The sequence below is a fragment of the Paroedura picta genome, chromosome 6, assembly GCF_049243985.1.
Source record: "Paroedura picta isolate Pp20150507F chromosome 6, Ppicta_v3.0, whole genome shotgun sequence".
Classification (NCBI taxonomy): Eukaryota; Metazoa; Chordata; class Lepidosauria; order Squamata; family Gekkonidae; genus Paroedura; species Paroedura picta.
Genome location: NC_135374.1, coordinates 21,256,106 through 21,280,955, shown reverse-complemented (window position 1 = coordinate 21,280,955; position 24,850 = coordinate 21,256,106). Strand labels below are relative to the sequence as shown.

Here is a 24,850-nt window from a genome sequence, read left to right as displayed (position 1 = left end):
TACAATTCTCATGAGCCCCTGCCAGCCCCAAATGCTGGCAGGGGCTCATGGGAATTGTAGTCCATGAATATCTGGAGGACCACAGGTTGACTACCCCTGGCCTAACTGACTGCATGTGGAGGAGTGGGGAATCAAACCCAACTCTCCAGATTAGAATCCATTGCTCTTAACCACCACACCAAGTTGACTCTACTAAGCATCTCTGAGATTATTAAAGAAAGCAAAGTAACTTTGTCTTCAATTTTACACCCATGTTTTGAACTGGAGATCATTATAGAATCGCTGTCAATCATGGTTATGAATTCCCACAAAATTACAGCGGTCTGTTTAATCATAAAACTTGGATGTCTGCAGAGGAGGAAATAACAAAAAAAAACATAAATTGTCATAAATAATAAGATATCATAACCAGCAAGCCAAATATATGAAAATGAGGAATACAGAAGGAGAACTGAGGGAATATTTTGCACGCAATGCAACATAACATCCCCAGCTGGCTGCATGTGGGGAATCGAATCTGATTCTCTATACTAGAAGCTGCTGCTTTCAACCACTACACCAAGCATTAGAAAAGAGAATAAACTATTCAATTGACAGCTCTTATTTTTCCCCAGTAGACATTTAGTATCCTTGAGGCTACTTCTGTAGAATATGCAGCCGTTCAATGTTTACTAACTTCTTAATTTCATCAATCCTGAATGTGGAAGATAGTCTACATATCTGTAAAATATTTAAACCTACTACAGGATGCAAATGAAGGTATTGTACAATTTCTGCAGGCTCTCTGTGCTACTTGGAGAAGTCACCAATTTGTGGGCATAGGAACATTGCAAAATTTCTGGGAACTGAAGGACTTCACTATTAAAACGTCATCATACAATAGTATTCTTTCAAGATGCAGTCATCCATCAGAATAACAGTCTAATAAAGCCCACATCTGACTTGTGACTTCTCTGTATTCTGTTTCTTCAAATTCAGTCCCACCCCATCCCAGGCTGGAAGTTTCATGTACTGGTTTGATTCAGGCAGTTTTCTTTTCTGATCAACTCCATGAAATCTTGATTTCATTTGTCTGCTAGGTTCTTCAGCCTGAAACTTTCCCCATCGATTAGCAGTGATGCTTAGGGTAGCCGGGGACCTCCTGTTTGAAGAAACTGGCTGTCACATAAGAGTGTGAATGAAATCTCTTTCAAACATACTTCCTGTTTTATTTGGATCATCTCAGCTTTGAGTTTTATCCTCCTCCTTTCTGGCTACTTAGCTGCCATAGACCGGGGGTAGTCAACCCGTGGTCCTCCAGATGTTCATGGACTACAGTTCCCATGAGCTTCTGCCAGCAAACGCTGGCAGGGGGTCATGGGAATTGTAGACCATGGACATCTGGAGGACCACAGGTTGACTACCCCTGCCATAGACAACATCAGGAGGAAAATAAGTAGTAGCCAAGCATCCCTCTCCTTCGTAGCTAGAGACCCTTTGCCCGAATATCTTTAAGGTATTCTGTATAATTTATAATTGTGTATGTGTACTTATGTAAGCCACTTTGGAAGAGAATTTTTTGATCCAGTTCAAAGTGATGGCCAACACACACAATTCAGCCAAGATGCTGAATTCTTGTAAATGGATTCAAGTGGGTAGCTGTGTTGGTCTGAAGTAGTAAAATTTGAGTCCAATAGCACCTTTAAGACCAACAAAGATTTATTTAAGGATTACGATGGACTTTAATGATGCTGTTTACTAATTTGCTACTAATATACGGTCTCATTATAGCTGTACTGTTATAATCCCTGTTCTATTGTCTGAGGAAGTATGCATGCACACGAAAGCTCATGCTTTGTTGGTCTTAAAGGTGCTATTGGACTCAAATTTTGTCTTGCAAATGGAGTTGGCCTTGCCTGCTTCTATGAATCCAATAGTGGAAAATTTCAGTATTGTATGTACCTGCTTGGAATCCAGAATAGCAGAAAGTCCCAGGTTCAGTTCCCAGCCTGTCCAGTTAAAAGGATCAAGTAGAAGGTGATGTGAAAGACTTGAGCCTGATACCCTGGAGAGTTATTGCCAGTTTGAATAGACCAAGGATCTGATTTAATATAAGGCAGGTTTTGTGCTCATGCGAGGTCCTTTTTATAAAGCATAAATGAAGAGGAAGAAGATGTAAATGTAGGGTGTCTGGCTCAGTGTTGCCAATAAAGATTTAATACTTTGAATTGTTATTTGCAGCCTCCAGAAGTATGTACGGGAACAGATATTATTAGCAGTAGCAGTAATAGTGAAACGCGGATCATTAGACAAATCAATTGACTGCAAGAGCATTTTTCATGAAGTCAGCCAGTTAATAAGCAGCGGCAACCCCACGGTGGTAAGTGCATGCATTTTTCTTTAGTTCTTTCGTTTGACTTCACAAACATGGCCACTCAAACTTCGATTCCTTAAGGCAGGGGTAGTCAACCTGTGGTCCTCCAGATGGTCATGGACTACAATTCCCACGAGCCCCTGCCAGCGTTTGCTGGCAGGGGCTCGTGGGAATTGTAGTCCATGAACATCTGGAGGACCACAGGTTGACTACCCCTGCCTTAAGCTACAGTTATGATAATGGGAAAATGCTGCTTGTAGAAAACTTTTACCTTCTTAAATGGAAGATGAATAGGCAATTGTTTGTGTTGCATTTAGCCATCCCAACACTGTGACAGGGTGTATCTTCATGGCATCAAGTTAAATCTTTATAGAGTGCAAAATATCGGACTCAAATTTGGCCTTTGAATTCATTGCTATTGATCTTTAAGCTATCTCTGCTTCATTATGTATTTCCCAGTGAAATGAAATGTGATACTGGAGGAGTGGAGCAATGAACTTGCTTGAGGTACCAACAGTTCGATGTCAAAAGTCGATTTTCTGTTAGCTGGCAGTGATTCCCTCACACTCGGTTCAGTTTACATCTGTCCCTCACTGTGCCCTGTCTATGATTCAGCTGTTGGAATTGTTTTGAGGAAAGACCTTTTCCATTCCCCAGGGAAGTAGTGTGGTTGGGCAGAAGGGGGTGTGAGCAGCCACAGAACTGAAAACGGCAATGCAAAATTTACTCGTATTACATTCTTCCAATCAGATGAGGAAATATCCTCCACCCTCTCATGAAGCTGTAAATAGATTTACAGCACCTTATTTCCACTTCTGCATTTAGTTCGGTTCCATATGCTGAGCCAGAGGATGAAGTTTAAAAGATTCCGTTGTGCAGATGAATTCTCTGTATTTCGAATTGAAGGCATCAGTAGTTAACGATTGATGAATCTGAAAGGCTTATCTTCATTTAAAGCTTGTCCAGAGATAAGACTTGTTATGTTTCCAGCTGAAGTCCATGGGAAATACAGGTGCTTTGTGCTTGTTAAAACCTGAAGGGTTATAGTAAGAGTAATGCGTCCCATGGCATGAGACGACAAGGAGTAGAAATGTTTTTAAAACTTGCCTGCCTGGAAGGAGAAACATTAAGTGTTTTTAAATCCAAAATTCCTTTTTTTAACAGAAATCTGTTGAACTACTTCATACTGAAAGCTTTATTATGATTATATTTTGCTGTTGTGTGTTTTTTTTCTAATCCTAAATTAATTATATTTTCCTACTAAAACTGTAAACGGTAAACCTGTAAACCTGTTCAAGGACTGAGACAATGTCTCTCTCTTTCTTGCTCCTCCCTAGTAATTTCCTGTTTGGCTGAGAAAAAAACTTGCTCTAGGGGTCCCCTAGACACTCTTATTGCTGGTTTTATGAACCTTTCCAGGGAGTAAGGTGCCACTTCCTTTGCAGCCTGTATGAGAGGGCTGCTGTGACCCAGTGTGGTGTCCGTTTCTGAGACCAGCAGTGATTGTATCCCAGGAGATTCCTGTGAGCTGTAGGTGCCTTTGAGAGCTTGACAGGGGTTCACCACAGGGAGATCGAGCAGGAAAGGAGTAGAAGAAGAAGAAGAAAAGGAAGAAGAGTCGGTTCTTATATGCCGCTTTTCTCTACCTGAAGGAATCTCAAAGCGGCTTACAGTCGCCTTCCTTTTCCTCTCCCCACCACAGACACCCTGTGGTGAGGCTGAGAGAGCCTTGATATCACAGCTCGGTCAAAAAGGTTTTATCAGTGCTTTGGCGAGCCCAAGGTCACCCAGCTGGCTGCATGTGGGGGAGTGCAGAATCGCACCCGGCATGCCAGATTAGAAGTCCGCACTCCTAACCACTACACCAAACTGGTGTAGTGGAGGAGGCCTGGAGGAGTACTAGAGATAAGGACTGTGTGAGAAAGAGACAGGTGAGAGAGAGGGCAATAATTAAATTCAAGATCCCTGTCAACTCTGGGTTTGATGGAGTTCTTGGTACTTGTAGAGTTCCTGACCCTAAATCCTGTTAGGGATGTGCTCCAGGAGAAAAAAAATCAGGATTTTTCAGATCCTGATATCGGGGAACATGAATACCTCGTGTTATTCAGGTCCGCTGGTTTCGTATCCAGATTTGGGCTTTTTCAGGATTCTGATGTTATTTGGGTCCATTATTCCAAATGGGGAAATCTTTCTAGGGTTCTAGAGGGGCTTTCTTTCAAGCAAATTACGCCAGTGGAGCTGGTACTGCCCACCAAAGAATCCCCTGATTTCAAGTGAATTGTACCATAATAACAAAAAATCTATGCTTTTTCCATGATAAAGAATAGCCAAACACACAAGTTCAAGTAAAGCATCCTCTGCTATAAGTCTCCCAATGCAAACAGTACCAAGAAGCTCCAAAGAGCCAATGCAGAATCGATGAATCCCAGAAGAGCCATAGGTCATTGTGGGAAGCCTAACACAATGTAGAGAATCCAAGCCATGGTCAAACCAGAGAATCCAATGCCAATCAGTTCAAGCAAGGGACAATTTCAAAGCACAGAATCCAAACCAAACCAACCTGACTATACAATAGCAAGATTTGGTATTCCAAATAATCCCAGGTACCACCCAAACACCTGAATATATCCCAAATGTAGGATGCAGCATTAACGATTTTTCCTCTCTGGCTATGTTTATTACACTACAGATCCTGAGGTGTGACTGTGATGGGACAAAATGTGTTCCTCACAACCACATAAAATGCATTACTCTCCTACCCACACTGGTCAGAATCAGTGAGCACTTGTCCATAATCTTCTAAAAAATATTGTCAGAAGAACATAGGATTAGACCTGCTGGTTACATGTTTTCCATCTTTTAGTAGATCAAAAACTACTTTTTTTAATAGGGTGGGGGAAAGCATAAGAAGAGAGACTGTTGGGTCAGTATTAGAGAAGAACAGCTGATCAGCTTCCAGATTTGTATCCTGCAAGAACTGCCAGACAAAAGAGCAGTCTATTTTGGGGTTGTCCATTCTTCAGCAAAGACCCAAACTGCCAGTGGTCACAATCTGCAGTGATAGTGAAATTCTATGGGAACTCCTCTATTCTTCCTCCCCCTACTGGGTCTTTACAGCTTTTGATATATTTCAGGCTGACTTCTCAGTCTCTCCTGCAAAGCTGGTACTCTCCACCAGAAAGGCTTTGAGTTGGGGGAAACTCATTGATTCAAGTCTAGCTTTACTTATTTATTTTATTTATATTTGAATTTATTGACCACCGCTCCCAGCCACGTCGGCTCGAGGCAGTATACAGATAGGTACCTTCCTATGTTATGTGCATGTTGCCTACAAAACCATAAAGACGTGAAAGAGTGAAGAATCTCTTGTTTGCAATTTGAAGCCCATTTTCCCTCTTCCTCAGAAGTGGAACTATGAATAGATGTTTTTCCCATGCCACACCTTGCTTAAAATTTGATATCGATGCCGGGGGCCAAATAAAATTACCTTGGAAAGCGGGTCTAACTCCTGAGGTAATTGTCCACTCCTGATCTAATGCTTTAAATAGACAACTAGGCACTTGTTTGTAAACTGCAAAGTATATTTTAAACACAGGGGACTTTAAAAAAGCCATTAATGTTTACAAGAAGGGGTGGCAATAGGAAGCATTTATAATCAAATGCAGACATGATCGGAGAGTCCTAATGAAATCGGCCTTATCTCCTGTACCTTTTTGTGCTTTCTTACATGATGGACTCAGTTATTGGTAAGAAAGCACATGACTAATTTTAGCCAGCTCTGTTAATCTTTTCCACCGTTGATTCCAAGATGCTGAGAAAATGAATGTGGGATAGACTCCTGTAACCACAAATGCCTGTAGTTCCTTGGCACTGGATTTTGGTACTGAATACTCTTTCTGCTTGGGCTATTTGAAGGAGTCCCTTTCTTGAGACCTGGAGCACAAGCTACATCACTCACATTACTTCATAAAAATAGTCCATTCAAAAAGCTGAACTCTGTCTAATGTGTTACGTAAACTGTGTCCTCCTGACTTTTGGTAGATCTCCCACAAGACAAGGAGTGTGGAAAGCATAAAAACTGGTTAAATTGTCATATTGGTAAAGGGTTGTTAAAATTAAAACTAAATTTGCACTAGCTTTTGTTTGTCTGAACTGTACTGTGGCTACCTTTAAAAGGCACAATAATCTGTGTTAAGGGAAATTACACCCCCATCAGGCAGAGACTCTCTGTTTTCCTGTAACCAGAATGAACTGTTAAAACCCACTGTCATGATGGTAGTTCACAGTCTGAGGAAGAGTCTCAAAAGTTTAAGCCTTGAATAAATCTTTTTTGGTCTTAAAGGTGCTACTGGACTCTGATTTTGTTGTACTACTTCAGACCAACACGGCCACCCACTTGAAGGAACTGTTAAGTAAGTGTTCAGGACATAAGAATCCTTGATGGATCAGACCCAGTGGCCCATCTAGTCCAGCATCCTGTTTCACACAGTGACTGTCCAGGTGCCCAGTGCAGAAACCAAGATTTCCCCCTATTGTTGCCTCCTAGCAACAGGTTTCAGAGGTTTTCTGCCTTTGATTGTGGGAGTTCCCTAGTAGTAGCCATTGATGGACCTATTGTCCATGAATCTAATACTCTTTTAAAACCATCTATGCTCTTGGCTATCACTATTTCCTTTTGTTAATCTCTATGCTAAAATAAAGAGCCTCTTGTGGCGCAGGGTGGTAAGGCAGCAGAAATGCTGTCTGGAACTGTCTGCCCATGAGGCTGGGAGTTCGATCCCAGCAGCCAGCTCAAGGTTGACACAGCCTTCCATCCTTCCGAGGTCGATAAAATGAATACACAGCTTGCTGGGGGGTAAACGGTAATGACTGGGGAAGGCACTGGCAAACCACCCTGTATTGAGTCTGCCATGAAAACGCTAGAGGGCGTCACCCCAAGGGTCAGACATGACCTGGTGCTTGCACAGGGGATACCTTTACCTTTATGCTAAAATAAATAGGTGGGAAATACAGCCTGTTTAAGATCAAGGAATAAATCAAAAGACCCACTTGTTAAGGTAATAGTTTGGGACCTGTTTTTTTTTTTTTTTCAGAATCTTTGTTACCATCTTGGTTTCCTCTAACCCTATCAGTTGCAAGTTAACTCTTGAGTGATGTTATCAAATACTTCCTGTGTTCTTGTGCATCAGTTAACAATGACAATATGCATTTCATAGAAGCATTTGCGAAGAATGGCAGCCCTTTAAATCATCTCGGCAGCATCCAAACATGATTTAAGACTGCAGGATTAGTTTCATAGGCAGGAGTAACACAACTGTGAAGCACATAAACTTCTTGTCCTGAAGTACATCAACACTTTTCACTTCTCTAGGTACAGAAAAGTGATGTTTTCCAGATGGATTTGTTTCCTATCCTTTTCTGTTTCGGTGCTTTATGGATTTGATTGGACACAGCCAAGTGCTACTTCCACACTTGGACAGAAACACAAATGTCTGTTGGAAGCGCAACAGTTTTAGCTACTGAAATTAATTCTCCGATTATATTCTGCCGTTTTGGACAGGTGTACACTAGCCCCCCTGTATTTTCCTAAGCAGTCTTTGAACTCTTATCCCTTTCATCCTCTGTAACCTAACCACTCAAATAAAGTGGGGCATATATTTCCACCAACAGCCCCTAGACACAAGTGTGAAATCCCTCCAAACATTCATTATGGCTTTAACTTTCATTTTAATTGACGTTCTTCTTGCAGGCATGAGTTGAGCCATGTAACAGTAGGGTTATACATAGAAGTACACTTTCCAATACAATACATTTTCTATATGTTTGAGAAAGGGGGAGGGATTGGGTAGCGCATTAAATCTTCAATTAAAAAAAAAAGAATTATTGTCTGGACTGCGCCACTTCAACCGGGTGTCTGATTGCCAAGTTAATCTCCCTTTGCACATTCTCATTGATCTTCTGTTAGAGCAGCTGAAAGTCTCTTTTAAGTATGGCAAACTTTTATAAAGTATATTCCTGGTAGTAAAGCCCCACTGGGGTAAGTGCCAGGCTATTCTAAGAGACAATCCACTCTCCAAACAAGAGAACTATTTTATTTTGTCAGATGGAGTTATTGTTTGGGTATGTGGTTTATTCATGTGGTGGAACTAATGAAATTTCTGGTGAGTGAGACAGACTCATTTCGTAAAGTGTGCTCTTCACTGCTATGAAGCTAATGTTCTGTCTCCTGTTACGTTTTTTAGCCTTATTAAAAGTGGAGCTTTTAGTTGTCTGATTTAGAAGAATCAAATTTAATGGCACCGTGTTATGATTTCAGCAGGCTCACCTGGTATCAATATAGCAGTCAGTATAGCCATGGCTAGGGGGTGAGATATACTCTAGGCTTTTTTACTTCTGTTCTCTTCTCTACTCTCTCCATTTGAACCATGGCATACTAACAAGGCCTCTGGAGCTAACTGGGAGTATGCAAATCATGAAATTATCCTGGTGAACATCATATTTCATGGTTAACATGAGTGCAAATGCAACTCTATACTCTGTCTAAAGCAAGCCACGGAAGGCAGGGGGAATTCATGTAGGGGATGCTCTGATATTGGAACCAAGAAATCATGTAGGGCAGTGGTCCCCAACCTTTTTATCACCGGGGACCACTCAACGCTTGACAATTTTATTGAGGTCCACTGCCCTAACGCTCTCTGACTCTGGTCGCTATGGTAATGTTTAAACATCCCTTCAAAATAAGATACAGACACGCCACAACAATGAACATAAGGAACATTTTATTTTCATGGAAATTTTAACTCATGACAATGACAAATCAATGGGAACCCTGAGCTTGTTTCTCTGCAACGGGATATTCCCATGTGCACCTGCCGGATCGTGGATGAAGTAAAGGGCCAGGGGGGTGGGGAGAAGGCATCCTTTGTGGCCCACCTCCAGTTAGTCGACGGACCACATGTGGTCCGTGGCCCACAGGTTGGGGATCGCTAATGTAGGGGATGCTCTGGTATTGGAACCAAGAAATCAGGAACGTGTCAGCATTTGGTTATTGTAATGGTGTAGTACTGCAGTAGGGAAGAAGAAGAAGAGTTGGTTCTTATATGCCGCTTTTCTCTACCCGAAGGAGGCTCAAAGTGGCTTACAGTCACCTTCTCTTTCTTCTCCCCATCACAGACACCCTGTGAGGTGGGTGAGGCTGAGAGAGCCTTGATATTACTGCTGGGTCAGGACAGTTTTATCAGTGCAGTGGTGAGCCCAAGGTCACCCAGCTGGCTGCATGTGGGGGAGTGCAGAATCTAATCCGGCTAGCCAGATTAGAAGTCCACACTCCTAACCACTACACCAAACTGGCTCTCAGAGACAAATTAAATAAATCCAAAGGCCCACATGTAGTGCTCTGTTTGGGGAATTAATCTTTCCTGTCTCCTCTTTTCAGCTGCAGCCCTCTATGCTCCGCAAAATGCTGTTACTGAGGTCAGGATTTTCAGAAATAGTGTGGGATGTAATATGGAAGTGTATATTAGGAAGGAGGAATCTGCAAAGACAACTACTCCTTTCCACAAATGAAATTTTATCTGATAGTATAAAACATCGACACACACATAATAGCAAGATTGTAGAGTTGTTGTGTTTTTTGTTTTGTTTCGTTTGCAGTGGGCTGTCAAAGACAAGCAGGCCAGGATTTAGAACGCTGTCTGAGGCCAAGCTAGAAGACTAGAACTATAAGAAGCATCAATTCCTGGAGCAGGCAATGAGTGTACTTTTAGAAAAGAAAGTTTTTCTTAGAGTGTACTTGGACACCAAACTTAGTATTGCAGTAGGCTACTAAATTAAAGCTTTAAAGGCATATTGCACATAAAAGACTCTTCCCCCTCCCCCCTTCCTGTCTGGGATTTATATAGTAAAAGAAGAATGTTAATTTTGTGTATACTAGCTGAGATAACTAGCTGTCTGTGGGGTCAAGGTACTGACATCAGAGGCATTTCTGAACAAAGATGTTGCAGTTGGTGGGTGGATGGCACTAGTGTCAGCTGTTGGGTGACCTCGCATAAATAGTATCATCACGACTTTAATCTTTCGGGTGTTCAGAGGTAGTGTGCATATTTCCGTTTAACCCCTGGACACTTGCCGGCATGCATGACCCTTTAACAATTCCTGTTCCTCTGTCCATCCCTGGCACCTTGGCTCCAAATAGTCTAGGAGGAAAGCCAGTAGTTGTATACATCTATTGTGTATATCTCCATTGTGCAAAGAACCAAAATATGGCACACTTAATGTAACATGAAAGACTTATCCTTAGTAAGGATATTGTGAGGTTTTCATGGATAACTTGGCGAGTTAAGAACTAGAAGCTTAAAAACATCTAATGTGAAGGAAGGGGTACAATAATGTATGTATATCAAAAATAGCTACAAACTTAATGCCACTGGCAATTTTAGATAATTGCATATTCTTTTGCATGGATTATGACTGCATTACTCCATGTTCACATCCCACCATTTCATCGAATCATAAAATAACAGAGTTGAAAGGGACCTCTTGGGTCATCTAGTCCAACCCCTGCACAATGCAGGACATTCACAACCCTATCGCTCATCCACTGTAACCTGCCACCCCCTTGACAAAACCTCCACAAAATCAGCCTCTCTGTCAGATGGCTATCCAGCCTCTGTTTAAGAATTTCCAAAGATGGAGAACCCACCACCTCCCAAGGAAGCCTGTTCCACAGAGAAACTGCTCTGTGAGGAGCATTCGCTGGCAGGGGCTCGTGGGAATTGTAGTGCATGGACATCTGGAGGGCCGCAGTTTGACTACCCCTGCTTTAAAGCTTCAGAGTGTGGAAACTGGAATCGTATATAAGAATGCCAGTGAACCAGTAAGAGTTGACTGACTCATAACGGCATGCTGTCCTTTCAGCAAATACGGCTTTATAGAGATGGTTGAAACGTTCCCCAAAGCCGGGATCCGTGTCTAATCCATTGCTTTTGGAATCCACTTAGATCAGGCCTTTCACTTGCCAGGCTTGTTCCCTTGTATGCTGTGTGGATCCAAGCATTCCCAGCACCCATAGTATTCTGGTAAAACTGAAGGGGTGACATTTACTTTATAAAAATACTGGAGGCACTTTTAAAGACCAGCAAGTTTTCATTTAAGAATAAGCTTTTGTGCATGTGACATAGTGACCTTTTAGTCAATGAAGGTTTATGCTAGAATAAAACATCTTGTTAGTCTTTTAGGTGCCATAAGACTACTGCCTGTTTCTAATAAAACTTGTGTACGTATATGTACACATACACACACATATATATATAATTAATGAACTTTCACCCATTCAGGAAACCCCTCCAGGGCTGTCAAGAAACCCTGGTTGAGAAAGCCTGAGTATCAGACTATGATCTGAGAGACCCAGGTGTGAATTCCCATTCTGCAATGATTAGTTGGGCCACACAGCCTGACTTACTTCACAGGTTTGTTGTGAGGATAAAATGGAGAAGGAGAGATTGTTGTAAACTCCTATGGGTTCCCTTGGGGAGAAAAGAGGAGTATAAATGTAGTTAATAAACCTGCCTGTGCTCTCCACCACTGAGGGACTTTATCTCGGTCTTAGGTTGTTCTTTTCAGTGTGTGTGCAAAGAGACCCAGGAGGGGTGCAGCCCTCCTCTTTATTAATAGTAGGTCCTTTTGAAATGCAGGGAAATGGCTGCTGTATAGACATATCACCCAGCAGAGAGGCTGAAGATTACTCATGTAGCCAATCAAACTTGGCTAAAATGGAAAGCAGAAAGGGTACAGATTATGGAAAATTCTGAAGTAAGAAGACACTGACCATGTCTTAATTACTAATATTAAATCCAGTCCTAGATATAGGAAAAAGATTAACTGGAATAGATTCAAAATGGTCCAGTGCAGACTTTATTCTGCAGGAACAGTCAAACAAGGAGCAGGCCATGAAATTGTGCTCCTTGCCCAGCACAAAAATTTGCTTCACTGAGTAGAGGTTGGACTAGCAGGCCTTTATAGCTCCAGTTCTGTGATTCTGTGATCCGTAGGATGTGATCTTAATCATGCTTGTTTAACATGCTTGTTTCTCCTTCGGTTTACCGCATATATAACAGAGCCTGATGTAACTGTGGGTGGGAAGTATAGAGTGCCATACGGGCTTGTGTGTTTCTTTTTTAATGGAAATTTCTCCCTCCTTTTGATTTTAAGAGGAAATCATGATGCAGTGTTGTATCAACCACAACATTAATGGTTGACTCACTGTCAGACACTTAGAACTAAACATCTAGCTACAACAGTGCATATTATTTGGAGATGTTCTGTACCCCCCCCCCAAAAAAAAAAACCCTGATTCTAGAGGGTTGGGATTCTCAAATGGCATCAGATGGAGATGTGGGAACTTCACACTGTGACGCTCCATTCATGTGGAGAAGGCCTTCTTCTTGCACAGTTCACCAAACATCACTTTCTGATTCTAGTTAGTGATGCATTTGCAAACTAACTTGTAATGCAGCCTATTTATCATATAGCATGTGTAGTGTAGCCAGGAGATCTGAGGATTGTCTGGCAGCCAGGTGAGAGATGTTCACAGGTGGTTTGCCATGTCCTTCCTCCATGCCATGACCCCTAGTCTTCCTCGGAAGAACTTCATCAAAATTTGTGTAGGTCTCCCATCCAAATACTAGCCAGGGTTGGCCTTGCTTAGCTTCCAAGATCTGATGGGAAGATATCAGCTACACTGCACAATGTTCATTGGTGAAAATCAAAAGGCAGAGCGATTTATGCATGCAAGGGGAGTAAGGAAATGGAATGCATTGAGCTCTCCCTATTTTTTAACCATATTTAAGAGAAGGAGTACTTTTATACATGCACTGTATCCAACTGGGAACTGTGTTAACAGTCATGATTAAAGGTCAATATAGATATACCTAGGGAGGCTTGGAGTGCTTCCAGTTTTTGAGGACTCTAGCCATAATACAAATAAAAATGATACATGATGTTCATAAGAACAAGTTGTGAATTAAGTCGAAAAATTAACAAGTGCCAAAAATTGATACCCCTACCCCTTTGAGCTTGAGACCCAGGTCAAACAGTCTTCCTGCCCCCCTCCCAGTGGCCCTGCTGTTACCCTTAACCGTAGCATTTGGGAGTCAGTGTGGAGGCATCTGTACACAAGTGCTCAGAGAAGCACATAATCCTGTTGATGCCTAAAATCTCTTAATAACACTCAGGAGTGTTATGTTTATTTTTGGCCAATTAATTTACTGATTCTCAAAACACACTATAGTTGTGAGTTTAGATGTAGAATTATAAGCTCACAATTTTGGAATTTAAATTTTAGAGCTTTAATGCTGGTGCAGAGTATGTGAACATTTTCATTTCTCTAGAGGAATAAGTATAATGGTAAATTAATGGGGGATTCTTGATACACAATTGCATTTAATTTGTCTGATCATAAACTGAGACACTTGAAAATATTATTTCACTGTAATTCAACTTTCTTAGTAACTTCTCTCTCAATTCTTACAGCAAACCCTAGCCTGTTCTATTTTAACGGCATTGTTGAGTGAATTCTCAAGTTCAAGCAAAACCAGCAATATTGGACTTAGTATGGAGTTCCATGGTAACTGCAAACGAATATTTCAAGTAAGTTTGCTCGTATATTCCTAATAAGTATTCTTAATAAGGAAAGAACAAAGTTTGAGTCCAATGATCTGTTGCTTCAAGCCAACATGGCTACCCATCTGAATTAATAAGGCAAGATTGGTTTTATTTACTAACTAGTAATAGAGCCCGCTGTATGAGGAATACAGCGGGCGCTAGCAACTTACATTTTGTCATGTCCCCCGGCGGCGGCTGTGTGTGGCGCTCCGTGCGACTGCCGGGGGCAGCCTGACGCGGCGAGAGGCGCAAAGCGCCTCTCACAGTGTCAGGCCCCCAGGCAGGGAGCCCCCGGCAGCCGCGCTCTGCGCAGCTGCTGGAGGCTCCCTGGGGCGGCGGCCTGACGTGGCAAGAGGCACAAAGCGCCTCTCGGCGCGTCAGGCCGGGAGCAACTGCGAGCCGCGCTGTGCGCGGCTCGCAGTTGCTGGGGCTGGGAATCAGAGGGATCAATCGGCAGGTGCGATTGTCTGTCCAGAGGAAGGGTCCAATCCGGACCCTTCCTCATCACGGACACATCCTGCCCCAGAACCCCTTAGCGTTTATTTAGTCCGCGGCGGTGTTTAGATGAATATAAAACATGCAGAAACTTAAGCAATTTTTATTATATAAAGTTTAAAGCAACAATACAACACAATTTCAATTTTAGAACAACTTCAGTGTCCTGAGAACTGTGAGTAAAGAGGTATTTATATAATAGATCTTTTCCACTCAGTGTCCCTTACAGCACAAATTTGGGGAAAGCACATTTGATGTGGCACATGAGGCTGTTATTTGCATAGCAGCAAAAATCACCCCTCCCTTGTTTGTGTGGAAGTGCTTGTTTGTTCACAAAATCTGGGAAGGGTTTTATATTCCCTGTGGAGCTAATATGTCATCAACAACAAGATCTGGCCCTGACCTGGTGGAATGAACTCCTAGGAGAGCTGGGGGCCCTATCAAACTTCTGCAGGGCCTGCAAAATGGAGCTGTTCCACCAGGTCTTTGGTTGAGGTCAGGGCTAGGAACAATGGGGCCCCTCCTCAGGCTATGCAGCAACATCTAGTGTACCCCACCCCGGGGTGGATGCTGCTGGGGTGGGGAATTATGCCACTAATCTTATCTTATGTTCTGTTTTATGGGGTTGGTGTTTTATGATGTTTTTTATTGGATTTTATATAGTGTAACCCACCACAGGTCTCTGGAGAGAATCTACATAATAAAGAAAGGAAAAAAATACTAGGCTATTATGGGATGGATTTATTCATTCTCACATAGCTGGCCTCATTTAGATACAATACTATGTATATCTGCACAGCAAATATACTTAACTGCTCCATATATGGCAAGTAATGTACTTAGTGTATTTTTTCACTGGTTCTCTTCCCTATGCTCATTCATCATATCTCTAAAAAGCAAAGCAAGAATCATGTATTTTACTGAAGCTTTGATGGGATGCTGTGGGGCAGTATTATTTATGAACCAGTATCAAAGCAGTATGTTTGAACTTAAATGGACTCTGGAGAATGGTAGAGGACAGGAAGTACTGGAGGATCATTGTCCATGGGGTCATGATGGGTCGGACACGACTTCGCACCTAACAACAAGTATCAAAGCCCATTTTAAAAATGGGCTTTGAAAGGGGCAGCAGGCAGGAGGGCGTGAGAGGGGGCTGTGGCTCCCTTTGGCCCACGAAGCGGGCTTAAGGGAGTGGAAACCTCCCCCCTATGCCCGCCAGCAGTGCTGCCGCAGGAGGCTCCCTTTGAGCTGGGAAGTGCTGCCGCTGCAGCGAGAGCACTTCCCGGGCTAAAGGGAGTGGGCCCACAGGGAGGCTACAAACTATCCCCTGACGGCTCCCTCCCAGCAGGAGCGTACCTGCAGGCCGCAAAGCCTTGTCGCTGCCTCTCTCCTTGTGAGTGACAATGGAGGCCGCAGCCACAAGGCTTCTAGCAGGCAAGGAGCTGGAGCGGGGAGGGCCAACCAGGATGGAACTGGACGGACAGAGCCCTGGACAGTCTCTTCCCAGGAGGCAATTTCCCAAATATATAAGGTAGCAAAATAGTGTTAACGATATATGATCTCAGGTTATATGTCTGAAATTTGACACTTGATTATAGTTTTAAGGCATTATTCTTCAGTTTTATAACAGCTTAGACATAGTTACCTATTGTGCAAGTAGCTGTACACATTTTGTATAACTTTATTGATCACTGAATTACTTAAGTGCATTAGACCATATAAATACAAGAAGCAAAATGCCTTGTTGGTTTCCTTCTTAGTTTGATTACCTTTAGCAGTGTTCCAGTGCAAGATTATTAAAATGTCTGAATTTGTCCTGATTGTATAGGAGGATGATCTTCGCCAGATCTTCATGCTCACTGTAGAGGTACTACAGGAATTCAGCCGGTGTGAAAATCTTAATGCTCAGATGTCTTCAGTCTTTCAGCGTTATCTTGCACTAGCCAATCAGGTCTTAAGCTGGAATTTTCTTCCTCCAAATTATATCCTTTTCTAATGGACTCTTTATTTTCAAGTGGGAAAGCGAGTGTGATTTTGAAAAACCATTTTGTGGGAGAACCATAAGATTCAGAATTTTGGTCATCATCAATCTTCTGTGCAGTCCCATGTGGAGCTGGGCATGAGCAGGCCCGCCATCAGATAGGTCTTTATAGCTAAAAGCCTCTAGGGAGTGTTGTGCACTGAAACCAGAAGCTTGTTCCTGCCCAAGGACAAGTGCCCCTGTGCAGCAGCACCGCCATTACCCTCAGTTCCTCTGTTGCTGCCAAAGGAGTACGTTGTGCTGTAGAGCAGGGATAGTCAACCTGCAGGACTACAATTCCCATGTGCTGTAGAGCAGGGATAGTCAACCTCCATGGACTACAATTCCTATGAGCCCCTGCCAGCATTTGCTGCCAGGGGCGCATGGGAATTGTAGTCCATGAACATCTGGAGGACCACAGGTTGACTACCCCTGCTGTAGAGTCTCTAGCCATTTGGGAGAGAAACCTGTTTGGATTATCAGGAATTATGTTGGCTTCTATCTTCAATGGCTCAGAAAGTCCTCTTCAAGTAGTATTCCCAATGTAGAGCGAAGATGACTCAGACTGACAAACAAATTATTCATATGGCCCATATGGCCTCTTTTTATGGGAGAGGATTCTTCCCTTCCTAGCACTTCTGCCAGAAGAGAAATTGCCACTTGCTAAAATTCTGCACACAGATGCTCTCCAAACAACAGATTAAGGTGGAACGACATTCTGCAGATGCAATTATGAGGACCATGGCGAGCTCCATAGTACTTGGGTGTCATGCTTGGTTGAGATCAACAATGTTGCCTTTGGAGACCAGGGTTAATGTTGAGGACTTAATGTTGAGGGCCAGTCTACCATGTCCATTGGACATTCAGGGGGAAATCTGAAATCTAGCAAAAAGGGAGGGAGTTAAGAAAAACAAAATAGTAAAGGGAACATTTGTAACTTTAAGAAATAGATGACCTCAGTTACTGTTGCTAAGCAACCATAACAAGCTTGGTTTCTGTCAGTAAAAAGGCAGGGAAGGGGCAAGACTCTTTCTGGGGCTGTTTTGTCTTTTGAGGGAGGGCTTGTTGAGGCTAGGTCTGGCAGGGGTTTTGGTACAGTGACTTGTGTGATTCATTGAGGCCCAGCTGCTTACGACTATTCAACAGCAGCCACTCTATAAAAGCCAGTATAGTATAATGGTTAGAGTTTCATGCTAGGCCTCAATCCCCATTCCGCTGTGGCCACTCATTTAATGACCTTGGCTGAGTTATATATTTTCAGCAGAATTTACATCACAGGTAAGTGTAGACTGGCAATTAAGAGCACCAGGACACTTCCAAGTGGGCCTGTGTCTTTCCCACAGCTAGGTTGACCAAGCACGATGCTAGGAGGACTCAGCCCAGAAGAAGGCAGGGGAATCAGTGTCCAGCCCACCTCACCCCTGCATGAGGTGGGTGGCCCCAGCCTACCCAAGTCCTGTGAGCTAGGGAGACAGGGTTACCTAGCCAGCTCAAGTCCCATACAAGGCAGGATATAGGGGTACCTGGCCCTGTATGGGTCAAGGGATGCAGCAGTCTGAGCTTCACACAAAGTGAGAGAGTTCATTTTCATTTTATTTATTATTGGATTTGTTTCCCCCTGCTCTTGGCAAGCTGTCTTGCAGTGGGTTCAGCAATAAAAAACCCACATAAAACACAACTATGCTATAGGTGTCGCTGCTCGAGCCATCCAGCTATGGCTTCCAACATCAGGCAAATGGTTCGGGGGGGGGGGAGAGTCCATCCATCCATGAGGAGGTAGAGCTTGAGGTCATCAGGATATTGATGATAACCCAGCCCAGAGTTCTGTACCAGCTGAGCCAGAGGGCACATAAAGATGTTGAAAAGTGTGGAGGAAAGCACTGCCAACCCTGCCTGAAGCAAGGCAGAGGTGGTACATTCTGGCCCACCTGAGCCTCACACAAGATGAGAAAGTGGTGCCTAGCCTGCCCAAGATCCACACAAGATGAGGAAGAAGGCGGCACCCACCTTGCTCAAGGCAAAGCAGGCATCTCTTACTGGCTTGCCCTGGTTGAGTCCTGCATAGGACAAGACAGGCAACAGCTCCCAATTTCCATGAGATGAGGGAGACAGCAATGCCTGCCTGAGCTGAGAAATAAATGACTGACCAATTAATTAGGCATAAGCAGCGGAGTTGTAGCAACATCATGTTAAAGCTGTAAAACTAAAAGTACATCAATAATTATAGACATTTCTTTTCTCTTTTTCTCAAGTTGTTTAGCATTTGATTTTTGGTATTCTGTTTTTCATGTATATTTTTATAACATATATTTAAAAAATGAAGGTACATTTTCATAAAATTTGTATAATGTTTAAAAGTAACTGCATTCCAATAACATTGGATGTTTGTGTATATTGAGATATTATTTTGCAATTTTCAGGTTTCTATTTTCTTTTCTTAAAAAGCATTATAGGACAATATTAGCATATATTTTGACATCCTTTTGAATTCTAAAATACACCAAGTATTCTTTGTGGGCCTTAAAGCTGGTACCATGTAGCTTGGACAAAATGTATTTGCTTAAGAGGTTTTGCCCTTAAGGCATGTCTCCTATTTCACTTTAATGGAAGAACCGAAAGGAATGGAATATCTCTTTATGGGTGACAGAGATGCAAATGATAGACTACATGGTATCTGACTTTTTGGATTGTTAATGTATACAGTAAATATTCAAAGCTTCTTGTAACTTATGCACGACATTGAATGCAAATAGATGTGCACGTTTGTTAAATGCTTCACTTTATTGCAGGAACAAATGTAGGGGATCATGCTAACATATTTTGGGGCTGACTTCCAAGTGTGATAGTTGATGTCAATATAATTTTTTATAATAGCTCTAAGCAATATTAAGCAGTGTCTGTCTATTTTTGAGGACCATCCATTCTTTTAAAACTTTAGCCATGCAGAATTTGACGATTGTCCCTTGTTTCAGACATCAAAGCTTTAATACTTGTGTGTTTTTATTGTGATTTGTGAGCCACAAGGAAAGGTGGGCTATAAGTATTTTAATAACTAAAAGTAAGATGTTTGTTTATCAATCCTGCTCTGCAAGCAAAGCATGTAACACTTGTTTGCTTTCTGGCATAGCAGGGAAATAAAATCAATTTAGTTTGAAAAATATTATCGCGTGTCAGTAAAGAGACTTCCAACAGCTACAGCTAGATTTGAGTCCAGTAGTACTATAGAGAACAACATCTGTTGAAAGGAGCTTTGACTCTCAAAAATTCATACCTACCCCCCCCCCAAAAAAAAAGAAAAAGCTTGTTAGTCTCTTAGTTGCTACTGGTCTCAAATCTAGTTATTCTACTGCAAACCCACTTGGGTACCCTTTGGAACTATCTTTCAAAGTATTAGTGCCTCCTCGTAAAACCAGCACGCAATGTTTTAAGTAGAGGGCTTTTATATCAAAAACCATGTTTTCTACACATTTGCATACGTCATTTTTGCTTCCCTTTTACCTTCTGATTGTTAAAGCGATCGTGCCGCTGTGGAATGTCTCGTCACTGTGATCACTCTTATTGGGCATTCCTTGGGCATTCTTTTTTTTCCAGCACTTAATACCTTTTATTCCTTGTCCTCATGCATGAATTATGCTGTGTATGTGAAGAGGCTTAAAGTTTGTTTCCATTGCATTCTTCCTGAATGGGACCTGTTGTATCTGAGATCTCTCTTCTTTTTTTTAAGCCAAGTTGGAATGTTGTTGTTGACCTTGACACCAGATAACTAGGCAGACATTATATAGCTATGTTTGAATCCTCACAAAATGTGATGCTAAAGCCAACAGAGTCCTGGCGCGAGACCCTCCTGGACAGCAGAGTTATGGAACTTTTCTTTACAGTAAGTCCTATTCTTCTGTTTTGCTAATTCAGTAGCCCAGAAGAGCTGCTGCTGCCCCTTTCTAAGACCGCTGTTGGATTATTTCTCTCCTTTGTGATCAGGAAGGATAAATTCAGGTAAGATAGTTGAATAATGTAGCTCTGTGGTTTGTCAAGCAATTATGCGTTAGGTTGTTTTTTAAACATTAGATGCTAATGATGTGCCTTTATGTGCACTCAGTGATTAAAAGCTTGGCTTGTAGAACAAGTGTTAATGAAATGGGTAAGAGCTTTTTGCACGCTGGATTTAGATTGGTAGCTCTAGCAGCAAATGAAACCAGGAAACAATATTGACTGTTGTGGTACTGATTTTAGGCACTGCAGCAAGGCCTGGACAAGCTACAGAGCTACCATTATTGATGTTCTATGAAGTGTCTTCCAGCTGATGATGAAAAAGAGACTAATCTCTGTTTGCTGTCCAGGGAGACCTGGTACTTAGAACAACATAGAGTACTAAATTTTACTCCTTACAGGGCACTTGTCTCAATGGATAATGCCTATAATATTAAAAACAATCATGCTATTTATGCTGTTGTCTGACAAGTACATGCATGTCTCTGTGTGCCTTACATGCTTGTGCCTCACATAAGTGTGCACACAGCTTTTCTACCTGGAGGCAAGAATTCATGAAATTGTATAGGAAGCAGCCTTCACTGCTTTTGAGTTGAGCTCCTTATTGCTCAGTGTGGCCCATTATGCACGGCCGCCCAAACGGCGATTTCGGGTCACATGGAAAACGGGGAGGGGGAAGACGTGATGCACACCGGTTATGCACGGGGTGGGGCGCGACGGCGGCAAAACCCAGAGTAACCGATTATGTTTGCGGCGATCCGGGCGCCGCTTCTGGTTGCGCCCCGGTCACCCGGAAGCTGCGCTTTCTTCCGCGTTTCACTGACGCGGCTTTTTTGGCGGCATGCACCGAAGCTGCAGCCGGTTGCATCCGGCTCCGTGCGTTATCGGTGATTTTAGTCGCCGCCATTCCACCCCGAATGTGCGCTAAAACCCCCGTGCATAATGGGTCATAGACATGCTTAAATGAGGCTTGTCCCCAAGTAAGCGGTTGCAGGACTGCAGCATTTGCTTATGCAAGTTAGAGGGGAAATGCTCTGCTTTTAATATTAAATTACTGACTCGGAAAATGTCTGAAGAAACCGTTTTGGGTTTATCTACCGAAATAGAATTCCGTATTGTTGGAATTTGAGGGTATTGCTTTCAAAGAAGTGTATTTAAAACTGTGTCGAGATGATGAATAGCATATTATAGTAAACCTTTGGTACACCATATTAATTCTCCCGACGGCTTTATCTGTTGTTTGTGTACATAGTTACTTGCAAGTTTTTTTAACCGGCTCAAGCCTTTTCAAAAAGGTGAAAAACTTGACAGCAGACCACTTAACAGCTGCACACAATGTGAACAGCTGCCTAGACCACTCAGCCAGTTGCTACTGTCAGCTGGGATCCTCCTCAAGCAAGGAGCTGCTGAGTTTATAGGTTAACCCTTTCTAACATTAATTTTGCTTTTATTAAACCTCTAGGTTAAAACTCCCCCCCCAAAAAAATTTGGCATTTTGCTTTTAAACATTCAGCACTGGATCTCAAAAGCAGACTGGATTTAGATCAACATTTGGATATTAATATAACCATGTCTGGTTTCTCTGTGAGTTTATCTATTACTCAAGGATTGCCAAAGCAGCAAGCTCTCAGCTGTTTACATGGATTCCTTATTCATAGTTTACCTGCAATATTTGTGACTCGGTTTGAGGAGTTCATGCTTTCATTAATCATCATCAAGAATACAGCCAACCATTAAAATCTCATTTATCCGACTGTCTTGCAGAAAACTGACCGTTCTTTTATCTGCCTCTTAACTTTCTAGAAGCTTGATGTTGTTTAATCTTTCCAAGATGACTATTGTGTTTAATGTAAACACCCCCATTAAAATGAAGAACTAAAGAATGTCTTTCTTTTGGTTTAAATGCTGCTACTATTTGGTTATTTGTCATTTACTTGAGTATTTGAAATACAAATTTGTCTAATTATGACTGAAATAACTTTATTATAACAAATGGCAAGATTCAAACGTGCCAGCAGATCTATGTGCCACCATCTACCAGCAGATGGAGCATGAATCTTGGCAGCTTTCATGTCCTTCCTGTGTAGCCCTTTTCACCCCAGAAAGTGAACTCCTGGCATCACTGGTCCCCCCTTCCCATAAGCAAATAGCCATATAGACCAGGATGCGGGGGGGGGGCTACACTGAGTAAGGGGATAAATGTACCCTTCATCCCTCTTTTGTCAGCAGAGATGGGGGCTTACTTTTCCATACCCCCCTTCCTCACTGCAAGCCTACTCCAGCATTTGGTGGTTTGTCCACGTGGGTCTCATAAGACCAAGAACTGACTTCCCCGGAAGGGTTGACGGAGGGGGATGTAGCGAAAATCCACATCCACCAGAATCCGAGATCAAGCTCTATATCAAGGGTGGCCAAACTGTGGCTCTCCAGATGTCCATGGACTATAATTACTTTGAGCACCTGCCAACATGCTCCATGGACATCTGGAGAGCCACAGTTTGGCCATCCCTGACATATATCATCATGTCAAATGCAAGATGTTCTGCTTTACATGTATGTAAGAATACATTGTCTTTCAATTAAGACTTTTGATGTCCACACGTGGCCACTAACATTCAGTCAGATATAAATGCCGGTTTACTGATATGATTTATTTTTGACATAGACAGGCTAGTAGCTGAAAGTGACAGAGTCCTGTTAGTTGGCTGAGTATTGTTATCTCAAAAGCAACTGAAGGATTTTGCTACAAGTTGTATTTGCTCTCTTGAAGGTTCCGTGTTTACTTCTGTTAAAGAAGCATCTATATAATCTTGATTGAACTTGTCGACTAACTTTAGCAAGACGCTGTAGCCCAGGCATAGTTAGCATAATACAGATGGCTGTCATTATTGCTGTTTTTAGAATTAGCAGCGTGTCTGACTGGCTGGCATCTGTTTCTCTCTTTAAGACTCAACATGCATAGACAGTTCAACATGTAGGTAGGTCTCAGTCAGCTTTGACTAATTAAATATGACTTGTGAAGATCGTATATTGCGAGCACAGTTTGAGAGACTTAAATAGCTGGCAATTATTTAGTCTGATTCAACTTGATATCGAGAGAAACTAGATAAAGCTTTTTGTGTGTGTGCTCCTTAGGATTGCAAGCCATGTGACTGGTAAAAGAACATCTTATTTTTCCCCCTCGATGTGGTGTTAACCTTCTCGCTTCCTAAAAGGTGCATCGAAAAATTAGAGAAGACACAGACATGGCACAAGACTCGCTGCAGTGCCTAGCCCAGCTTGCCTCTCTTCATGGGCCAGTGTTTCCTGATGAGAGCTCACAAGTCGATTACTTAGCTCACTTCATTGAGGGATTGCTCAACACCATCAATGGGTACGTAATATCTTTGCTTGCTAGAATTTAGTTTGCCGTGGGAGGGAGGGAGGGACTTGCTTCCTCATTGTTGTTTGTAGTTGGAACTGTGACACAGAACGATGTAAAGACATCTTTCCAAAGATACCCTAGTAGGCTTGATTTTGAACAGAACGATTGACTGAACACAAACATGCAAAAATGTCTCCTGCAGAATTGAAATAGAGGATTCTGAAGCAGTGGGAATATCCAGTATAATCAGCAACTTGATCACTGTATTTCCTCGCAATATATTAACAGCCATTCCAAATGACCTGTTTTCTTCCTTCGTCAACTGCCTCACACACCTCACTTGCTCTTTTGGAAGGAGTGCTGCTTTGGAAGAAGTGGTAAGTACTGGCTTTGAACTTCAAAAGTCTTATTTCAAAATACTGGTAACTAATTGCTGCATTTTAATTTTAATTTTTTCTCTGTTTAACTTAATATCTATTTAGTCCGAGTTTAAATAATAATAATAATAATTATAATTATTATTTATTAGATTTATTTCCCGCCACTCCCCGTAGGCAAATTAGGCATACCTGTGTATTCTTGTTATATGCAATGGGGGGAAATTTAAGGACAGCAGATAATATACCTTGAGTTAGAATTTAGTACCAGTTGAAAATTTGCACCTATTTTAAACTCTGTTTTAATCGCTGCCACTATTGGGTGGGGGGTGTATGTGAGATACATTAATCAGCATCTATAATATGCTCCCAAACAGTGCAGTTTTGCTACCATGTTATTCCAGTTTTCCCACATTAATATTTTTTTTTAAAAATGCAAACTGAAACATACCTTTTAGGGTCATGTTAAACTGTTGCAGCAAATTTATTCAGCTTTAGGAATGCTATAGTCCCCAAATAATTTTAGTTTGTGTTTAAAATATTCCTTTAATGAGCCTATAGTCCCCAAATAATTTTAGTTTGTGTTTAAAATA

General features: G+C 42.1%; 1 protein-coding gene across 1 annotated transcript in view; it reads left to right on the top strand.

The window, feature by feature from the left end:
- Positions 1–24,850, top strand: part of XPO4 (exportin 4) — a 76,248-nt gene that overhangs the window by 19,429 nt on the left and 31,969 nt on the right. The window contains exons 4-9 of the mRNA XM_077341675.1: positions 2,221–2,359; positions 13,883–13,999; positions 16,338–16,491; positions 20,294–20,406; positions 23,732–23,889; positions 24,083–24,257. Coding sequence (XP_077197790.1) covers positions 2,221–2,359; positions 13,883–13,999; positions 16,338–16,491; positions 20,294–20,406; positions 23,732–23,889; positions 24,083–24,257 — 856 coding nt within the window. The remainder of the gene's footprint in view (positions 1–2,220; positions 2,360–13,882; positions 14,000–16,337; positions 16,492–20,293; positions 20,407–23,731; positions 23,890–24,082; positions 24,258–24,850) is intronic.